At 33.2% G+C, this 22,260-nt stretch overlaps 1 protein-coding gene and 1 long non-coding RNA gene across 8 annotated transcripts in view; one reads left to right on the forward strand and one right to left on the reverse strand.

The window, feature by feature from the left end:
* The first annotated feature begins 7,915 nt into the window (after positions 1 to 7,915).
* Positions 7,916 to 11,528, forward strand: LOC143348997 (uncharacterized). The gene is made up of 5 exons (XR_013080856.1): positions 7,916 to 7,952; positions 8,259 to 8,380; positions 8,501 to 8,886; positions 9,081 to 9,185; positions 11,395 to 11,528. It is a non-coding gene; the product is annotated as an uncharacterized LOC143348997 (long non-coding RNA).
* A 4,082-nt stretch (positions 11,529 to 15,610) lies between these two features.
* LOC143348719 (sphingomyelin phosphodiesterase) overlaps positions 15,611 to 22,260 on the reverse strand; it is a 39,237-nt gene continuing 32,587 nt past the window's right edge. Inside the window, exons 7-14 of one of the 7 annotated variants that reach the window (XR_013080818.1) lie at positions 21,898 to 22,260; positions 20,222 to 20,414; positions 19,579 to 19,763; positions 18,612 to 18,797; positions 17,288 to 17,351; positions 17,066 to 17,187; positions 16,915 to 16,966; positions 16,394 to 16,436 (exon numbers count right to left, since the gene is read on the reverse strand). Coding sequence is in view for 5 of the 7 variants with exons in the window: in XM_076779313.1 (XP_076635428.1) it covers positions 16,367 to 16,436; positions 18,612 to 18,797; positions 19,579 to 19,763; positions 20,222 to 20,414; positions 21,898 to 22,260 (997 nt within the window). In the remaining 2 variants the exon portion in view is untranslated. Of the gene's footprint in view, positions 16,437 to 16,914; positions 16,967 to 17,026; positions 17,352 to 18,010; positions 18,798 to 19,578; positions 19,764 to 20,221; positions 20,415 to 21,897 lie in introns of those variants that run through there. The other 6 variants (XR_013080817.1, XM_076779313.1, XM_076779304.1 and 3 more) reach the window with 6 other exon arrangements.

Here is a 22,260-nt window from a genome sequence, read left to right on the forward strand (position 1 = left end):
GCTCGAATCACGATACTAGTTCCAAACGACAGTGTTGCCATCTGACGGCCGTCCAGAAATGATACGTTATCAGAAACCTGTCAGCGTGGACGAGAAATGGTGCGAGGGAGGAAAATATTTAGAGAGGATTCTCGCGTAACAGGTTCGAAAACGAATTTTCCGTTTTTCCGCAATTAAAAAGCACGTTTCAAAAATACACTCTGGAAGTTTTGAGATCGTATTCCAAAAACTAACGTAGTTACAGTCTATTTTATGGGACAAAATACATACGAAACTTTAAAGGGGTAGTTTAATGGACATGACCTGGATGCGGATTTGTAACTCATTGAATTTTCTATGGAATGCTTTGGAAAAATTTGTGATAGTACTTTGAATACGTAGGAATATATGTATGTGCTGAACAGAAGCTTCGTAGATTTATTGGTTCTCTCTTAATTAAATCGTACTGAAAACGCGCTGTTACAGTGGAATATCCTCTTGAATGTGTTTTTCTCGAAACCATGTTTTTCAAATTGGCGTTAAGAATGACTCGACTATTTGACCGATTACTTTCAAAAGCTGGTTTTGTTCGTTATATGTATATTTTATATTATCTGAAAAGTCTAATTTTTTTGTTTATAGTATATGAAGTTCATTTATCTAAGAGAAAGGTTCTGTTTTTTTTATTTTAAATTAGGTTCAGTTCCGGCATGAACTATCTACCTTTAAGAAATTTCTTTTTATTTTACGATCAGATGACTGTAATAGGCATGTCAAAAGAACGTTTTCGTTACATCGTCAAAAGCGTTGAGAAGATTCTATATTAATTAATAAATAATAAAAAGAATCCACATCAAAAAAATTTCTCCTACAATTTGGAAGTATCTCCTTACATCCCCCAAAAAGTACAATCAAATATTGAAAATAGTTTAAACAGAAAAAATTCAAAAATATCAGTTACTTTTAAAGCTATTACAAGAGAATTCTCTCTTCAGTGGACAGGTATTATAAATGAAAAAATCTATTTAATTTATCGGTGACAATCATCTTGCATCCAAACTGTATCGAAGATGTAAATTAACAAAGTATAATTTCGTCAAAAATGGAAGAAAACCAATTATAACAAATAAAATATATTGATGCCACAGGTTTTGTGCGCAGAGATTGTTAAAGATTCGTTTGACTCGTGATTACATTTTCCTTGTATACGATGGCCTTAACGACACCATCAACAGTTATGCTAATAGCTACGGAGTCATTAAATTATTATTATTATTAGCTATTTGATTGACATTCTTGGTTTTCTTAATGTATTCAAGAAAATCATGAATATTGTTGGTGTATCTTTAATTACAGGTTCAATTTTGAATTTGTTACGGTACAGGATAGGATTAGATGATTACATCTTATCCTACTAAACCTTGTAATAAATTCTCTCGGTATTTCTTTTCTTTTTACAGACCATAGCCTTTTTTTGTTTTAATTGTAAATATCTTTATCCGTGGAGCTTGGAGCCACACAAACTGAAGTACCGACTCTGTAGAAAGCCATTATGTTTGCAACGCACTCTATGTACGAGGCATGTGTCACTGTGACAACATTACCAACAGGTTACAGAAATGAACAAAACGGGAAATGAGCCAGAAAATGAAATTTTATTGTTTTTTAATTGAATGAAAGCCGTACTACAGACGAGGTATAACAGTAGACCTTTCACTCAATGTATTTTTCAGCCCATTTTTCTGGGGCTCTAGAGCCCAATTACCATTTTCATGTCACTCGCAACGTTACCAACAGATTCAGAAATAAACACAAGAGGAAGTGAGATAGAAAAGGAAATTACATCAATTTTAGTACTTTTTAACGGAATGAAAGCTGTACGGTCCAGAATTGAGCATCAATCGATTAATTTCATTCAAGTAATCAATCGATTAAGATTATTTCAAAATTTTAAGATTATTAAGATACCTAAGGATGTACCTCATTGACAAGTACACCGTAAATCCTCTATTTTTTATTTTAAATTATAATACATCAGGCTGTTTCGTGATGCTGATGCACGTACTACCAGTGCTATACTTGAGGCATTCTATACGTCGCAACTCTACAAACAAATGTGATCAGTGACTATACAGTGATGCAACGCATCACCAAAAGTAAACGCGAGGAATATAACCGATCACAAATCTAAAAGTAATCAAAACCGGTTCATTGTAATTACAACGCGATAATATCTACATTTTTAATGCAATTACTAATGCAATTCGAAATTAGTTCGTATACGCAACACTACCCTGAAAAAAAACCCAAAAAATTTTCATAGTTCACAATTCTAAAACTATCTATAAAACTAATTATTTGCAAAGATAACTAGACAAGCAAACCGGTATTAATTCTTATTCGCAACACTACTCTGAAAACGCGAAAGTATTCATCGTTCCCAACGCTAAAAGTAATCACGATAAATCCAAATTGTGTGCAACGTTACTTTTAAAATAAACGCGATCATTTGCGTTCCGCAACACTAACGCAAACCACGAGGCAAACAACCGTCTCAGGCACCGAAGGAGTTCAGCTGATGCAGCTAAACCAGCTGCTTTGTAATTGTTGGATGCTACCCTGGAAAGAAAACGCGAAAAAATAATCGCAACACTAAAAACAATTGCGATAAAATTCATGATATTATATTTACAACGCGAGTAATTTTTATATTTCGCAACGCTACTACAAGCCGCAATAAGTATTTATACGCAACTCTACCCTGAAAAAGCAAACGCGAATAATTCCCATTGTTCGCAACACTAAATGGAACTTTACAATTAATGTAAATTATTTGCAACTGTAACTAGGCAAAGAAACGCGAATACTTCATACTACGCAAAGTTGATAACAAACCGCTATCAAAATTCTTATTCGCAACACTACTCTGAAAGAAAACGCGAAAAATATTCATCGTTCGCAACTCTAACTGTTATCATGATATACTGATCTTAGTCGCAACGCTATCCTGGAAGCAAACGCGATAATATTCATATACCGCGACACTAATAAAATCGCGTATTAAATAATGCGCAACGCTAATTTTACTAATGCGTACAGCCGTTCCAGGCTGCTTCGTGATGCTGGAGAAGGTACCATCTGAAAAACTACAAGTACTACAACTACAGGCGACAACAGTGACATAATAGGAACATGGAATAACTCTCCATCCTCATCCGAAGATGAAGATGAAGAACCATTTGTTGCAGCCCACTCTTGCGACAGTTTGTCAGGGCCTCTTCGACTCCCGAGAGAGTCTCTTCTTTCTTCGGCGGTCCTGCCAAAGCCTGAAACTTATACCTACGCTCGAGATTCCGTGCAACGCACAGTCCTCCAACGATTCTACGAATCGCTATCGGACCAGGTGTGGAGAAACTCGAGCGGGACGAGCGTTTCGGGGATCCTACCGCGAACGAACGCGACCGCGAAGAGCGACTGTAAAGCCGCGCGATTCCAAGAACCGAAAGTAAAATCGAAACAAACGGTACAATCCGTTTGGATCGGCTAACGTTTCGATTCTCCAAATCGAACTACAGGTACAGGACCTGTGGCAGTCCTGCCCTGACCCTACCTACTTATATCTAACACACATGCCAGAAAGTAAGTTACCTACCTACCTAACCCTATATTTAAAAAATTGCAAAACTCATTCTCGCAAACATACGCTCCACGGTTCTCACACATAATATCCGGGCGCAAAAGCCTACACTAGAGAGGACGCCCCGGGGTTCCTCCGACACCCGAACATTCCATACAACATTCACACTCTAATGTTTACGTACCAATACCTGAAATCAACCGACAAAGACTAGCGATCATTGCGTATTTCAAGTAACTTTCAAATAATAGAAGCTTTGATAAAATGATTTTCTGCATTCTGCCGTTTAAAATCAAGAAATTAATTTATGTTATTGTCTTTGAACATGCAAAATGTATCAGCAAGATGAAATAGAATTTTATTTGTAAATTATATTAAAATTTTAAAACGACGCAATTCCACAGCCTAACCACACACACATATGTGAAATTGCGTCGCGCACGATACACTAACTCAATGTCAGTCGCACATAGATATTATTAGGAATTTTTAGAAACTAAGTCATCGTGCTCGTTGCCTTCGCTCATGCAAGTAGCACCTGGGCACTTGGGTGAGTTTAGGCAATGAACGCGGAAAGGTATCCTGAAAATCCTCAATTAGAAAAAATGGTTACTGTAAATACTAGTGCATAACGAAATAGTATTTATATATTCTTTCTTATTTTATTTCTTTTACTGGACTTTATATTTCTGATAAATAAAGAGTAAAATTTTAATATACAATAATAATGAAAAATATTATTAGCAAAGCAAATTATTCTGATTAAAATTGAATTTTCTAAGACGAATGGCTTTACAATAAAATAATTTACTTTAAAAATGAAAGGAAAAATTATTGAAGCAAACTGATGAAAATATTTAACCCTTGAGCAATTCTGTTGTCAAAGCGTATTTTTTAAATATGAAACTAATACATAATGCATGTTACTTTGACTCAAGAATTTACCCATCGCGAAACGTCTTTTTGTACATGAATTGCAACATCAAACTTTTGAATAAGAAAAGACTTTAATGCCTTCGATAATAAGTCATCAACTTATATTTTCATATGAAGCACGAACAATATAAAAAACAATCGATATTACAAGTCAAAGAATTTATTTTTATGTTCTGTCAAATTTCGCGTTATATTAAAAATCGCGGAGCACAAAAAGACCCTAGCCTGATCTATAAAATAAAACATTATGCATATGTTCCTATTCACGGGTATAAAAAATACCCGTGGTCACTACTCGCCAAAAATACTACGTATACAACCGGGCACCCGTGTTGTTTCGGACCTTTCGCCCTACAACATGATTGGGGACCGGAGGGACAAAAATCACATGCGACTCACCAATCGTTGACTACGACGACAATGATGCTGCCCAGTGAAATACATCAGCCCAAGTTATCTGCATGGTCCTGCTGGTTTCCAGGATGTAAGGATGAAATCCATAGTCTGTAAAACGCAAGAAAACAATCATAATCTACTGTACAAATTATAGGTATGTATCTAATAAATTAATATAAAAGATACTACGTTCAAAACTAATTACAGGTTTTTGATCATTTAAAAAATTTTAAATCGTTGGCAAAATTTGAAAATACTATTTTTTTCTGAAGGTGCAGAGAATAAAATAGGATGATACTTACGATTTTTATTCGTAGACTTTCACTTAAGATACATATATTTCTGTTTGGTGATACAGTGATTCTAACACCGGCGTCGAGTAATTTTAATTTTTACAGGAAAGATGAAAAAAGAATATTAAAAAAATGATAAACTAACGCGACCGAAAATCAAAGTCGGCGAACAAGAGGCTCTACTATCGCGATTTCGGAAGCAAAGAGCCACGACGCTCTGGAAAAAATATAAAAATGCGCAATATACACTGACTCGACCTTCGCGTATGCCTAAAGTATAAACGAAACTTTACTCGAAGCGACTGTGCTTCGAAAAACAATCAACTAATCTATGCAACAAACACTGATTCTACCGACCGCATTGCGCGCGGTCACTAAAATTGCTGAAAAAAATACTGAAATAAGAAATAAGAAATAATTAAGTAATCACTCAGACATGTCTATTTATAGATTTAGTATTAAATTTGACCGATAAAAACACAAAAATATGTAAACATATACAGGGTGTTCGGCCACCCCTGGGAAAAATTGTTATGGGGGATTCTAGGGGCCAAAATAAGACGAAAATCAAGAATACCAATTTGTTAATGGAGGCTTCGTTAAAAAGTTATTAACAATTAAATTCAAAAATTTCAAATCGTTCTGGAAAAATTATTTTTGGTTGCGGGAGTCAATTACAATCATTTTTGGTGAATAGACATACCCTCGAAATGTTGCGCATTTTCGAGAAAAAAATTCAGTATGGACGGAACTTTAAATGTTAATAACTTTTTAACGAAACCTTCATCAACAAATTGGTATTCTTGATTTTCGTCTTATTTTAGCCTCTAGAATCCATTATTAAAATTTTTCTCAAGGGTGGCCGAACACCCTGTATGGATACAAACTCACTTGTAATGAAGTTAATTTCCGCAATATTTCAATTTCAATTCCTTCCATTTGTCATTGCCAAACATGGCATCGATTGCATGCCAATAGCATCCCTTCCAGTCGGACTCGACGATCAAGATCTGTAACAGCAATAAAACACATATTACGATTCAATGCGTTAAAATAAATGTATCTATAACTTAATTAAACATCGACTCGACACCGAAATATGGTCCGTGAATTGTTAATTATGTTTACAGACTTCATAATTGACGACGATTATGTATGGGAACAGCACGTGCGAAACAGATCAAACATTTTTCGCGATTCCGATTGACTCGAACGTCAGAACGTGTTAATATTGAATAAAAGCACTAACAGACAGTAAAGGAAAGTACTATGAGCGAATTTGAACATTAAGATGACAATAATTAAAAATTACGTACCTCATTAGACGCGGAGCCTGTCACTGCATCTTATCACACGAGTTTCCAGAAGACAAATGACGGACAGGAACAGTCACATCTCTCGCGTGGGCAATGGGTGGAGAGCGGGGTGAGGTGGTCACGCCACTTGGTTAAGCCTTATATCTCGAATATCTGAAAATAAACAAAGTAAATACATAAAATAAATACAAATAGATATCAGACAAACAATTAATTAATGATTTACTGTCTTTATATCCTTGTGACGTCACAATGAATAACAGCCAATCACAGGCGCTGCTTGAACATCGAATATCGATCTGTTAATCGACGCACAAGTAACTAGATCGATTGAAATATATTAATTATAACTATAGAAACATATATCATGTAAATATTAACTTTTAATCTAAATTGTAATCAGTTTCTCATATAAATGTTCCTTTTGTGTATAGTATATTTTCGAAAATTATTTATTTCAGTTATCACTAGATTTACATAAAAATCTATCTTGATTCTCTGTCGATATCATTGGGCTTGATTTATGGTAAGAAGTTGGTAGTACCGACATAAACGAAGTGAGGAATAGATATCCCAGACGAACATTTTTTCGTAACACACGGATTAAGGGCACAGACAATGCATAGTGGAGATGTGTAAAGCAACTTTTTTTTCGTGTCGCACGGACAAGGAATTTGTAACCCAGCTGCAAGGTGAAGTCGAGAGGCCGGCGTTCGCGAATATAAACAGAATCCAACCGAGCGTTGAAAAAACAACAAACGTATCAGATGACTGACTCAGGCTAACGAATGCTAGCAACGGTAATAATAAAATTATTTTTACAAAATAATGGAGAATACACAATAAATAGGTACAGACAAGTAATAGAATACAGCAGTATTTAGTGGAAGACAGAGTCCTATGACGCAAAGAAAAAACATCGTGAAAAATGAATGTCTTTCTATATTTAATATATATTATTTGCCTATTGTTGTTGCATTCACAAAATTTGTATAAAAAGCATTGATTAAAATAGTGATAATTAATACATTTCAATCGATCTAGTTACTTGTGCGTCGATTAACAGATCGTTATTCGAGGTTCAAGCAGCGCCTGTGATTGGCTGTTATTCATTGTGACGTCACAAGGATATAAAGACAATACATCATTAATTAATTGTTAGTCTGATATCTATTTGTATTTATTTCATTTATGTACTTTGTTTTTTTCAGTTTTTCAGTTCAGGTTTAACCTTTTCTTCCGAAATACCGATCGGGAGTCGAGACGGACTACGTGACCATCTCATCCTACTCCCCACTCTTTGCCCCCCGAGGGAGACGCGTCCGTTCCTGTCCGTCATTCGTCCTCTGGAAACTCGTGTGATGAGATGCAGTGACAAGCTTCGCGTCTAATGAGGTACGTAATTTTTAATTATTGTCATCTTAATGTTCAAAATCGCTCGTAGTACTTTTCTTTACTATCCGTTAATGCTTTCGTTTAATATTAACACGTTTCTGACGTTCAAGTCAATCGGAATCGCGAAAAATGTTTCATCTGTTTCGCACGTGCTCTTCCCATACATAATCGTCGTCAATTATGAACTCCGTAAACATAATTAACAATTCACGGACCATATTTCGGGTTGAGTCGATGTTTAATTAAGTTATAGGTACATTTATTTTAACGCATTGAATCGTAATATGTGTTTTATTGCTGTTACAGATTTTGATTGTCGAGTCCGACTGGAAGGGACGCTATCGGCATGCAATCGACGCCATGTTTGGAAATTGCAAATGGAAGGAATTGAAAATGGAATATTGCGGAACTCAACTTCGTTACAACAAGTGAGTTTTTACCTATAGATGTTTACATATTTTTGTGTTTTTATCGGTCAAATTTAATACTAAATCTATAAATAGACATGTCTGAGTGATTACTTAATTATTTCTTATTTCTTATTTCAGCATTTTTTTCAGAAATTTTAGTAACCGCGCGCAATGCGGTCGGTAGAATCAGTGTTTGTTGCATAGATTAGTTGATTGTTTTTCGAAGCACAGTTGCTTCGAGTAGAGTTTCGTTTATACTTTAGGCACACGTAAAGGTCGAGTCAGTGTATATTGCGCATTTTTATATTTTTTCCAGAGCGTCGTGGCTCTTTGCTTTCGAAATCGCGATAGTAGAGCCTCTTGTTCGCCGACTTTGATTTTCGGTCGCGTTAGTTTATCATTTTTTTAATATTCTTTTTTCATCTTTCTTGTAAAAATTAAAATTACTCGACGCCGGTGTTAGAATCACTGTATCACCAAACAGAAATATATGTATCTTAAGTGAAAGTCTACGAATAAAAATCGTAAGTATCATCCTATTTTATTCTCTGCACCTTCAGAAAAAAATAGTATTTTCAAATTTTGCCAACGATTTAAAATTTTTTAAATGATCAAAAACCTGTAATTAGTTTTGAACGTAGTATCTTTTATATTAATTTATTAGATACATACCTATAATTTGTACAGTAGATTATGATTGTTTTCTTGCGTTTTACAGACTATGGATTTCATCCTTACATCCTGGAAACCAGCAGGACCATGCAGATAACTTGGGCTGATGTATTTCACTGGGCAGCATCATTGTCGTCGTAGTCAACGATTGGTGAGTTGCATGTGATTTTTGTCCCTCCGGTCCCCAATCATGTTGTAGGGCGAAAGGTCCGAAACAACACGGGTGCCCGGTTGTATACGTAGTATTTTTGGCGAGTAGTGACCACGGGTATTTTTTATACCCGTGAATAGGAACATATGCATAATGTTTTATTTTATAGATCAGGCTAGGGTCTTTTTGTGCTCCGCGATTTTTAATATAACGCAAAATTTGACAGAACATAAAAATAAATTCTTTGACTTGTAATATCGATTGTTTTTTATATTGTTCGTGCTTCATATGAAAATATAAGTTGATGACTTATTATCGAAGGCATTAAAGTCTTTTCTTATTCAAAAGTTTGATGTTGCAATTCATGTACAAAAAGACGTTTCGCGATGGGTAAATTCTTGAGTCAAAGTAACATGCATTATGTATTACTTTCATCTTTAAAAAATACGCTTTGACAACAGAATTGCTCAAGGGTTAAATATTTTCATCAGTTTGCTTCAATAATTTTTCCTTTCATTTTCAAAGTAAATTATTTTATTGTAAAGCCATTCGTCTTAGAAAATTCAATTTTAATCAGAATAATTTGCTTTGCTAATAATATTTTTCATTATTATTGTATATTAAAATTTTACTCTTTATTTATCAGAAATATAAAGTCCAGTAAAAGAAATAAAATAAGAAAGAATATATAAATACTATTTCGTTATGCGCTAGTATTTACAGTAACCATTTTTTCTAATTGAGGATTTTCAGGATACCTTTCCGCGTTCATTGCCTAAACTCACCCAAGTGCCCAGGTGCTACTTGCATGAGCGAAGGCAACGAGCACGATGACTTAGTTTCTAAAAATTCCTAATAATATCTATGTGCGACTGACATTGAGTTAGTGTATCGTGCGCGACGCAATTTCACATATGTGTGTGTGTGTGTGTGTGTGTGGTTAGGCTGTGGAATTGCGTCGTTTTAAAACTTTAATATAATTTACAAATAAAATTCTATTTCATCTTGCTCATACATTTTGCATGTTCAAAGACAATAACATAAATTAATTTCTTGATTTGAAACGGTAGAATGCAGAAAATCATTTTATCAAAGCTTCTATTATTTGAAAGTTACTTGAAATACGCAATGATCGCTAGTCTTTGTCGGTTGATTTCAGGTATTGGTACGTAAACATTAGAGGGTGAATGTTGTGTGGTATGTTCGGGTGTCGGAGGAACCCCGGGGCGTCCTCTCTAGTGTAGGCTTTTGCGCCCGGATATTATGTGTGAGAACCGTGGAGCGTATGTTTGCGAGAATGAGTTTTGCAATTTTTTAAATATAGGGTTAGGTAGGTAGGTAACTTACTTTCTGGCATGTGTGTTAGATATAAGTAGGTAGGGTCAGGGCAGGACAGCCACAGGTCCTGTACCTGTAGTTCGATTTGGAGAATCGAAACGTTAGCCGATCCAAACGGATTGTACCGTTTGTTTCGATTTTACTTTCGGTTCTTGGAATCGCGCGGCTTTACAGTCGCTCTTCGCGGTCGCGATCGTTCGCGGTAGGATCCCCGAAACGCTCGTCCCGTTCGAGTTTCTCCACACCTGGTCCGATAACGATTCGTAGAATCGTTGGAGGACTGTGCGTTGCACGGAATCTCGAGCGTAGATTTAAGTTTCAGGCTTTGGCAGGACCGCCGAAGAAAGAAGAGACTCTTTCGAGAGTCGAAGAGGCCCTGACAAACTGTCGCAAGAGTGGGCTGCAACAAATGGTTCTTCACCTTCATCTTCGGATGAGGATGGAGAGTTATTCCATGTTCCTATTATGTCACTGTTGTCGCCTGTAGTTGTAGTACTTGTAGTTTTTCAGATGGTACCTTCTCCAGCATCACGAAGCAGCCTGGAACGGCTGTACGCATTAGTAAAATTAGCGTTGCGCATTATTTAATACGCGATTTTATTAGTGTCGCGGTATATGAATATTATCGCGTTTGCTTCCAGGATAGCGTTGCGACTAAGATCAGTATATCATGATAACAGTTAGAGCTGCAAACGATGAATATTTTTCGCGTTTTCTTTCAGAGTAGTGTTGCGAATAAGAATTTTGATAGCGGTTTGTTATCAACTTTGCGTAGTATGAATTATTCGCGTTTCTTTGCCTAGTTACAGTTGCAAATAATTTACGTGATTGTTTTTAGTGTTGCAATTATTTTTTCGCGTTTACTTTCCAGGGTAGCATCCAACAATTACAAAGCAGCAGGTTTAGCTGCTTCAGCTGAACTCTTCCGGTGTCTTAGACGGCTGTTCCTAATTTTGAACAGCGACTTAATTCTGATGAGACATACATGTCTCCACATGAGCCGCTAATGTAGTGACGGAGGAGTGGGGAGAGCACAGCGTGTGACAGCCATCTTAACTCGTCCGGTGGACATATTATTTTACGAAAAATTATTATTTATGCATACTGATGGGTCCTTTCATTATTCATATACCACATATTGTTAAGAATTGTTTAAACTATTGCGTTGGAATATTAAACAATGCTAAGTTTTATGAGACCCACCCTATTCTCACCCTAACCACCCTCCTTTGATGAGGGATCCTAACATCTTTGGATATGTTCTCCTAAGAATTTTTGTCTCGAAAGTGCGTAGGATTTCGGGGGTATGTGTTTTCACAAAAAATAATTGTAATTGACCCCCTCAACCAAAAATAATTTTTCCCAAACGATTTGAAATTTTTTAATTTTGTTGAAAAATTTCACACCTACTCAAATTTCTTTCTCGAAGGTGGGTAGGATTTCAAGAGAATGTCTATTGACTAAAAATGGTTGTAATTGACCCTTGCAACTAAAAATAATTTTTTTAGAACGATTTAAAATTTTTTTTCCGCCGTAAAATTTTTGCACCTACTTCCTGTCGATTTTTCTTAAAAATTCGTTTTTCATTTTAAATCAATTTGTTTAACGTTCTACGGAAAGATTCATACAAGTCGATATAATCATTCGAGCGTTTGTTTACTTTTCATTGTTTACGTCGCGAGGTCATTGACCATGCGTGACCGTAGTAAATAATAAATACTACGTCACTAAGTCACGATTGTCATGACTCACGCGCGAGAGGGAGGTTCGACTTGAAAGACGAAGAAAGAAATAGTAGAATTTAATAAATGACTCCTTTATTTAGATTACGATATCTCCAAAATGGAAAGTCAGACATAAACCAAAAACCATTTCAAAGAGAAAGCTTTGCCGCTTCTAACGATGATTCAGTTATGCAAAGGACATGAGTATTTTCGAAACTGCACCGGTGTAAAGTTTCAATAATATCAGTACGTGTTATTAGACTATTAAAATATTATAACCAGCAAGTAAATTATTCAGATAATTTAATTTAGAATAATTTCATTAAAAACTGACAATTTCATTAGAACAATTCCATTAAAAAATGTTACTGACAATGATTGTTCCATGAAATATCAGTTAAGCCTTCTCTTCCTTCGATGTTACGTCTAGCTAAAGAATCATACAAATTCAATGAACAATAAAAAATGAATAAAGTAAACATTTAAACATACTATAAGACATCTCCCTTGTTCGATACCACACCTAGCTAGAAAACAATAAAACGTACATGATGATACAAAGATAAAACAGATAAACGATTGAATAAATTTAAATTAGGTTCAAATTAACACAAAATTATGAATTTTAACGAATGAATGCAGACTACACGATTAGAGTAGTTGTCCCTTCACCTAAGTACAACCTGGTAAAAAAAACAACGGGTCAAATGAACTATTGAAATCGGTAAAGTTAGCAAACGTGGAAATGTCTTTCTCCCCTTACACGATGATGGTATTTAAAATAATTATATTTCTAAATGATATGTTATCATTAAAGTTCAAAATTCGTATAAGAATGAGAAATAGAAACAATGGGAATGGAAGTTAAACAAAATGCTACAACGAATGACAAAAGGGAATAAGGTGAGGATAGATAGTTTGTAATTTATAATTAAGGTTAATAATAGATCTATAGACAAGGTACTGACGTAAGAAATTGTAGAACAAAAGTAAAACAATAAACATAGTATTATATTATTCTCATAATAATCATTCAACAGTCTCACATACACGATCGACATAATTACTCGCATCCTCTATGACTCAAGCAACGCAATTGAACTCGTAACGCATCCAACTTTTAACTATGTACTTTTAACGCAGAGGAACTCGGGAGACAACTAAAGACGTAAAACGTAACTATGTATTATTCGTAAAATACAAACTGATTACTTTCTTGCCCGCGAGTTTCCGGTGGCGTCGATAATTAATTATAAAAATTAACTGGGGAAGGGGGCAAAGTAAAGTAAATGCAATTTTATACTTCGTCGTGGGTCTTCTAAATTTGTTCTTTAAACACGAGATTATTTAGAAACGTTTGAATAAACTGTGATATTAAATGACACAACTAGTGAAAATTGATAATTATTTGGGCATTTCTAATCTCCACTAGGGCGCCACGTATGATTATCAATTCTCGTTGATCGATGATCAATATCAAATTTTTATCATTAGAAATAAAAACGAAACCTATGAACATAGTCAACTAATCGCTTTATTAAAGAGTTACAACAACAGTATTAAATCATAAATATCAAATAACTTATTTAATAAAGCATTTATTCGACCACGTTTGTAGGATCATTTTTTATTCCTATTTATAAAATATATTGGTAGTTTAATCCTAGGACACTGTATAACAGAATCATCAAAAAATTCTTCCATATATTCTCTTTCTTTTCATTGCTCGTTTGCTCTTAAATCTTAATTACAGTTGTTACTCGTCGTCGTTTGGTGATTATTGTTAGACATTCTAATTAGGTGACATGTATAGCTCGACAACTTAGAAAAGATCCCCTTCGATGGGAGAAAGGTGGTCCAGCACTTTCTCTCATCAAGCTTCATTTAGTCTGTTTTCCCTTTACAATTCCCTGACAATTTTATACATTACTTTAATGTCAAATACCACCATAGATTAAACAATTTTTTTTTGTTATTTAAAAATTCTGAAGGTGGCGATGAAAAATTAATTTCAGCTTTCTCGAAGATTTTTTAAAATATTAAATGTTTAAATTTTGAAGAATCTACGAAACTCTTCGCAGAAATTAATTTTTCGTTATCTACAAACGATGAAGATTTGAAAATATTAACTTATGATGTTACGCTTTAAATAAATCGTAGAAATTTTGTATAGAATTAACGAAATTGCAATTCTCACCCACCACCACACTCGAATCAATTTCACAGGGACTCTGTAAATGGTCGAGCTATAGGTATCTCTTACAAAATAACAAAATATTTGTTTAAATTTTACAATTCGTTACATTTTGATCGACTTATCAGCGCATGACACCTCATATTTCAGTTAAATACACTATTATTCGTATAAACGTATTATTGAAACTGTGATATGGAATGTCGAATATATCACGTGGGAATATAAACATTATAAATAATATATTCGTATAATCTCTTGGATTCCTACAATACTATTTTTAAAAAATTTCGTCATTTAGAAAATGACTAAGTGTACAAACTATTTATATTTTACGAATTTGGATTCACTCTGTTACATTCGCATGCAAACACTATAAAATAAACAAATTTCTATGCGTTTAATGTTAAATTTCTTCGTAGATTTTTTAAATAATTTGCGTCGAGTAAAATTAAATTTTGTAGAACACTGATACACAAATTATTAAGTTACAGAAATTTCATGATTTTGAAGTACTATGTTTCGAAAAATCATCTGCAACTGCCATAATTACACTGTCGTGTCTACAGTTGGGGGCTGAAAGAATAATCTAGAAGGAGATCTGAGGGGTATGAGTATGATTGTGTCGCGAATAATACGCATTTATAAATACTAATACAGAAAGTTCAGTTCTTATTGTCATGTGTATTGCTGTAAAACACTATCACACGTTAAGTTAATATTAACTCGAATAAAATTCTTATAGTTTACAGCCTGAGGAGATTCATAATGTAAAAAAATTCTGCTTCGTGCTAACGTTAAATTTGGAATTATATTTCTTGATCATTCATATTTAAGGAAGCGAAATTATATGTAAAAATATTTCTCGTACAGACAACATATGCATAGAAAGAAACTAATTCTTTTGCTATGAAAGCTTTAAAAACCTGTCAGCAATATTTTGTTTATTAAACGACGATCTAGATAACAAATAACATCAACAATTACAGTACTTTTTATTATTCAATAGAGATGCTATGGAAACGTATGGATTATAAACAAGATCTTAACATTGCTATGTTTCTATGCAAACTGGGCTAAGTACATACGCATATATGCATCTGAGACACTAAGTATATTGAAATAATTATACATAATAACGATCAAATATAATTTTTCATCATTTATTTTTAATTTTGAAAAGAATAACTACTGTATTTACCTATATAAACTCAGCATGTACTATGTACTTAAAATTGTATGCAAAATACTATATTGAATCTTCTGCGTCATAGCAATTTTGCTTCATTTCTGTGTCACCAGTTTACATTTATTTTAAGAATTTTGTTGTAAAGCAATCTGTATAAAATCACCGTTCGAATTCTTTGCATAAAATGAATACACAATGAGTGTATTTTAAAAGTAATTATTTATCTGAAAAGTTTAAATTCTGTTTGATCAAATGTAGCTGCAGCATAAACTCGATGCAAGTGAAATAAATAAATGAAAGTAAATGGGCACAAATGTAACTTATACAAAAATCTTCCAGGCAGGTGCATTTGGATTTTCAGACGTGAGGCATCGTGTCTAAAGAGTAAATAATAAACAAATATTTGCGAAGAAACCTTTTTACCAAACTAAGAGGTTTTGTACCATATTTAACCGATCACAATTAAGAAAGACATTTCAAATATAATTAAATGCTTTCTATAGAATAAAATTCTATAGTACAAAATCTTGTTCCTTGGTCGAATACAAATTCGACTAAACGTGCACCTGAAAGATGCACACGGTCGTGCAACCATACTATTTTATACTGTATATGCTCGTGATTGTTATTATATGTTGCTGTAACTTCTGAGCACCGAAACAACACTGTCAGTGTTTTTAAATGTTTACTAATTTAACGTTACGAATTACACCGATTTGTTCAATGATATCTTCATTTATCCTAGACCTAGCACATATTTAGGTAAATTGTACGCGAATCGTGGAATTGCCATGAAAATGGACATTCTGTAAAAAAAAATAAATAATAATTACTTTCTATAATTAATAAATCATCGCGATATTGGGGAAATGTACTGTGTGTTGTGTTTGGAACAGCTCGAACCTTCTGAAACACTTTTCTGCAACTAATTTTGTTTTCATATATTTTACAGAAATATATTATAATATATTTAAAACAAATTAATAGTTCAAGGATTAAATTTCGATTTATTGCTCATTCTATATATTCTGACGCGTTAAATATGTGTAAATGTATCCAAATTCAAAATCCTAGAATCGATAACTTAGACATTAATTTAAAATATTATTCTGTTTGAAAAAATAACAACTGAAAGTTTTAAAAAACTAACTTCAGAAAGGTATTTTGGTATTTTTTTTCTCGGTAGTCTGTGTAATGTAAAGAAATTAAATTAAGAGGGTGAATTTCTAATTATTTTAAGCAATATATTAGATAATTTTTATACATATGTGCATTAAATATTACCAGCATACTGTGAACTTAGAGAAACCATGTTAAATCAATAAGTCCTGCACCACTGAAAAAAATAAAAGTATTAATATGTGCACAAGCATAACAGATCCAGTGAATATACAAATATTAAAAAATTTCTATTTTATTATAAAAGAATATTTACAGTTTTGCTATTTTATATACATAGGCATTTCTTAATAATATCCATCTCCTTAATAGTATTCTTCCCTTATCGATAATATTTACATTTATGTGAGTTTTAAAATATGTTAAACCTTTCAATACCTAGAAAATAATTGTTTCTTTTTTTAAATTACATATTTTCTGTATAACAGAATTGAAGGGTATTAAAAGGGTTAATACTTATAACAAAAACACAACGTACTAATGCTACAAAACGATTTTGTGCCGAAAAATTACGATGCTATTTGTTTTGAAAGAATTTACCCCTGAAACATAAAAGTGCACGAATCTTACATTACATATAATAATTCCATATAAGTGGCATTTTACATGCACAGATTAAACACAATTGACATTTTCAATTAAAGGAAATGCATGATGAAAGAAATTTAAGCAAATGCGACGCTGACTAATAAAACTAAATTAATGAACAGAAGTTTAAGTATTTAATGGTCATTAGTACGTAATATTATTGCCTGTAAATGTATTTCATAATTAATTAATTTTCATAGAATCCTTACAGTAATATAAGCAAACAATGAAAAAAAATGGCTGCGAATAGGTTAGTAAAATAATAACTTTCACCTGTTAGGTTTATTATAAAATAGCTATATATTTTCATTTTACAGCATTATCTATAATGAATTAAATATATTAATTATATAACATCAATAGTAATATAAAAAAAATTATAATTAAACAGTCTACGTAAAAGATTATTTGTAATACCGTATTCGACGTAACTGAAAATATGTTGCAGTAAAAAGATAAATCATAATAAATACATGCTGGAAAATTTGTACACGTATCAATTTCATCGATGAAAGCGTATACTAAATTACTGTTATTTGTACGTTAGTTTAGGGAATGGTCCTTTTTTTTATTAATATTTATTACAAGTGCACGTTAAAAATTAAATCGAACGAATTTAACTTATCAGCGGATGATTGTAATTTTTTGTTGACAACTCTAATAGTCAATTATGGATTAAAAGAATTAGAAATTACATTATTTACATTTGTTTAATTCATTTAAAGACGTTAAGACGAGCACAATAACGAATGATAAAAAATAAAAATAATTATTTTATTTACTTATAAACTTGCACTAAACATTATTAAATAATATATTATGTCAACGGTTCATCGATAAAATTTATACGTGCATAAAGTAAGTGCATATATTTATTAAGTACACGAGTTTACTGTAACAATTACAAAAACAGATTAAAATAATATAGAATAACAAATTTAAATAGCATTTGAATTGAGATGAAATTTTAGATGCATGTACGAAATATTCGTTAAAATGTTGCTGTTTTTAAAATTATAAGAAGCAAGTAGTAAGCGTGATGTGTGGGAGAATTGCCTGCACCAAAGAAGGCGGCGGTGTTCTTGTTAAAAATTTGCGTAGAAGTGTTTGTAAGGTACAATATTTGCAGGATAGAATTATCTATAAGTTACGGTTCGATTATGTTACGATCGTTACTGGAAGAGTAAGTTTCAAGCCACCAATCATGTACGTACGACAAAGCTAGTCCGTTGTAAATCCAAACTCGCCACCCTGTTCTTGTTTCGTTATCTATTCTGGACTCGAGGCTCTGGCATAGTTCTCTGCGATCATGGCTTCTACCGCTACGCAAATCACAGAGCAACCTTTTTTTACACTCGTCGTTGCACTGCGGTCTTACGGGTGAATTCTTGTAGTAGTGTCTGAAATATCAATTAAAATAGCATCGACACACCGATAACGAAACCACAATTAGCAAGTTACAGATACTTTTAAAAGTCTCGATCTAATTATCGAAGGTATTTGCATAGATTTATTTTACAACGAATTAAAAATCTATGTTATATTCACGAATAAAAGCTACATTTTAATTTATTTTGAAGTTGCAAACATTTTGAAATATTAAAAGAGATCCCAGATTTTTAAGACGTTAGTATTTAATAACTTAACATATGTAATCATCTTCAGTGAGTCTTAAACTATACAGGGTGTTCGGCCACCCCTGGGAACAATTTTAATGGGAGATTCTAGAGGCCAAAATAAGACGAAAATCAAGAATACCAATTTGTTGATCGAGGCTTCGTTAAAAAGTTATTAACATTTAAAGTTCCGCCTGTAGAACGGCAATCTTCGAACAGCTGCGTACGCGTGATAACTGTTCTCACTCAGAAAACTGCAATGCTGTCGATACGTCAGTGAGTAGAGTTTCTCATGCCGAGTGAGAACCACTATCTCCTGCACGCAGATCGCCGTTCTACAGGCGGAACTTTAAACATTAATATCTTTTTAACGAAGCTTCAATTAAGAAATTGGTACTCTTGATTTTCGTTTCATTTTAGCCTCTAGTATCTCGCATTAAAATTTTTCTCAGAGGTGGCTGAACACTCTGTATATTGAATAAAAGAATTTTTTATAACTTGAATGTTCGAAACGATCTATCAGACTAAAGATACGAATAAAATCGAAATTTATAAAGTTACTTACTTATAGTAAAGATCAAAAAGCGACTGTTCGTTACTCATTTTGTCTATTAGGGAATCCCAATCTTTTGGCAAGAGAGATGACATTTGGTATGCTTGTCGAGCACTATACATTTTGTGCCAGATAGGGTAATCGTACAGATTCGCTTCTTTCAGGTTCATAACCCAGCTTTCATGGTCCACGACTAACTGAAGCAAAATATTTTTAATTAATTCCCGAAACATAATTTCTGACGATGATTAACTTTCCTCTATACTTGCGTGTCGTGTGTAATTGTTACGAGATTCGTTGGAGAATCATTTTGCATTTCAAAAGCGGCTTCTAGTACGAAAAATAAAGTAATATCTAACTGTGTTTAAGAAATTTCTAGTCCAATTCAAGCTGAAATCATTTCTTGTAGTCTGAGTAATTGTTTATTAGTTTTGAAAAAAATTTAAGTACTTTGATTAATAAAATGAAGAAATATTTTTCATATAACAAATAGACACATATTTTGTGCAGTATATTAAATTGTTGTGTAACATGTCTCGTTAATTGTCACAGGCTTGAGATCGAGCCGCGACAGTTAGCAAGACATTATCGATTTTATGTTGAAATATTATTTTGTATTTGTCAGTTGCAGTTGACAAACGTTAGTGCAACTTACTCTAGTAGTTTTAGGATGATCGCCATCCACATAATATATTCTATATCCTGGATTAAGATCATTGTAAGGTGTAACTGATGGACCAACGTAAGCTATACTAACAGCTCTTCCAAGATCAGAAATATCATAAAAGAGCTCGAATTCGTCATTGTGAGTGTGTCCGAAAAACTGTGCCGTGATCGTTGATTCGTACCTGGGATTAAAGTATTTTTTCTAAATTTTATTCAGACTTTAATTTTAATATTAAAATTTTAAAACTGTTCTCTAACTTTCAAAAAATCTATCAAAACTTTTTCCACGTAAAACATTTTCAGGATATTAAAACTATTGTATTTGGAAAATATAACGAACTAAATTCTGAAAATACTGTACGTTTAATAAAATTAACTGAAAAACAGTCAGCGTGTAAGAACAATATTTTTAATCTCTATTTTCAAAAAACAGTTTCCGTGTGTAAACTTTTGTATGTTTCTTGTATATTCTAAAATGTCTTTCACAAATTTAATATCTGTCTTAGAAATACCGATTTCTAATCTTATTATACTGTTTCTCGACCGTATTAATACTTTCTTATTTAAAAACCTCTTCATTTTCACTTCTCAATTAGAAAATGTTAATTATTTTAAAACGTACTTTACAGAGCACTGAAATAGATTAAACGCGTATTCGTTCGAAACTCAATGTATACTAATTCTTTCTTCATTAACTATTATTAACGATATTAATAGTTGAACAAATGAAATTGATACAATTGCGATAGGTTATACTTCGAATTTCGTGAAAGATAGGAAAAAACTGTAAAGTAAAAAGTTAAATAGTACAATAATTTCTACTTTTCCACAACTTCATTTTCTTCAGAAGTGCAACGATACACCTCGAAATGTAAATGCACTTTTCTTCTTGAATGGAGTCATATACTCTTTTCTACTCCTTTCAAATTCTGTGTAAAAAAAACTATTAAAATACAATGTTTAGAACAAAGAATTTTAATTTTCTATGGTTATAAACTATCAGTAATTGAAGGAATCTTGTCGATCATTACGTTTGCAAGTATTAAAATTGCTATATCTCACAAACTATTGATTTTTCAAATATTTTACTCTAAAACTCTTTTATGTAGAATGTTCCAAAGAACTGATACAAGTAAAAAAAAATACAATTCCGTTTAAAAAGAAAAATTTGCATTTTTCAGTTGTACCGTTACACTTATGAAAACAAAAAATGTTTTCACCCCTGGGAAAAATTTTAACGGGAGATTCTAGAGGCCAAAATAAGACGAAAATCAAGAATACCAATTTGTTGATCAAGGCTTCATTAAAAAGTTATTAACGTTTAAAGTTCCGCCTGTAGAACGGCAATCTGCGAACAGCTGCGTACGCGTGATAGTGATTCTCACTCACAAAACTGCAATGCTGTCGAGATGTCAGTAAGTAAAGTTTCTCATGCTGAGTGAGAACCACTATCGCATGCACGCAGATCGCCGCTCTACAGACGGAACTTTAAACATTAATATCTTTTTAACGAAGCTTCAATTAAGAAATTAGTATTCTTGATTTTCGTCTCATTTTGGCCTCTAAAATCTCTCATTAAAATTTTTCTCAGGGGTGGCCGAACACCCTGTATATTATGTACTAGGTCGATTATGATTTCGTGAAAATTAATGTAAATTCACTAACCGGTTGATGATGTGATAATAATTTCGAGACCACACCTTCAAACAGTCCGAATGACCAGGCGGAATGTGCCCAATGATGTGAACCTTCTCACCACTCATTTCAGCCCCGTGCAACTCGTATATGAGCCACTGTAATTCGCTTACTGGGTCTGTGCTATTGATTAACAGCCACCAGTTTTTGTTATTGCAATAATTCATGTTTATGGAAATAATTCTGAAACCTGGACGAACCAGGACCGAATAAAAGGCGCCTCTGCGAACGGTTCGCGAGACGCCTGCTGGCAACCAGCGTCTCCAATGCTTGTCAAGAGCATCGTACAACCAAGATATATCATTTTCCTTTGGCACAAACGGCGGTGGAAAG

The sequence above is a fragment of the Colletes latitarsis genome, chromosome 2 (genome assembly GCF_051014445.1).
Source record: "Colletes latitarsis isolate SP2378_abdomen chromosome 2, iyColLati1, whole genome shotgun sequence".
NCBI classification, from domain to species: domain Eukaryota; kingdom Metazoa; phylum Arthropoda; class Insecta; order Hymenoptera; family Colletidae; genus Colletes; species Colletes latitarsis.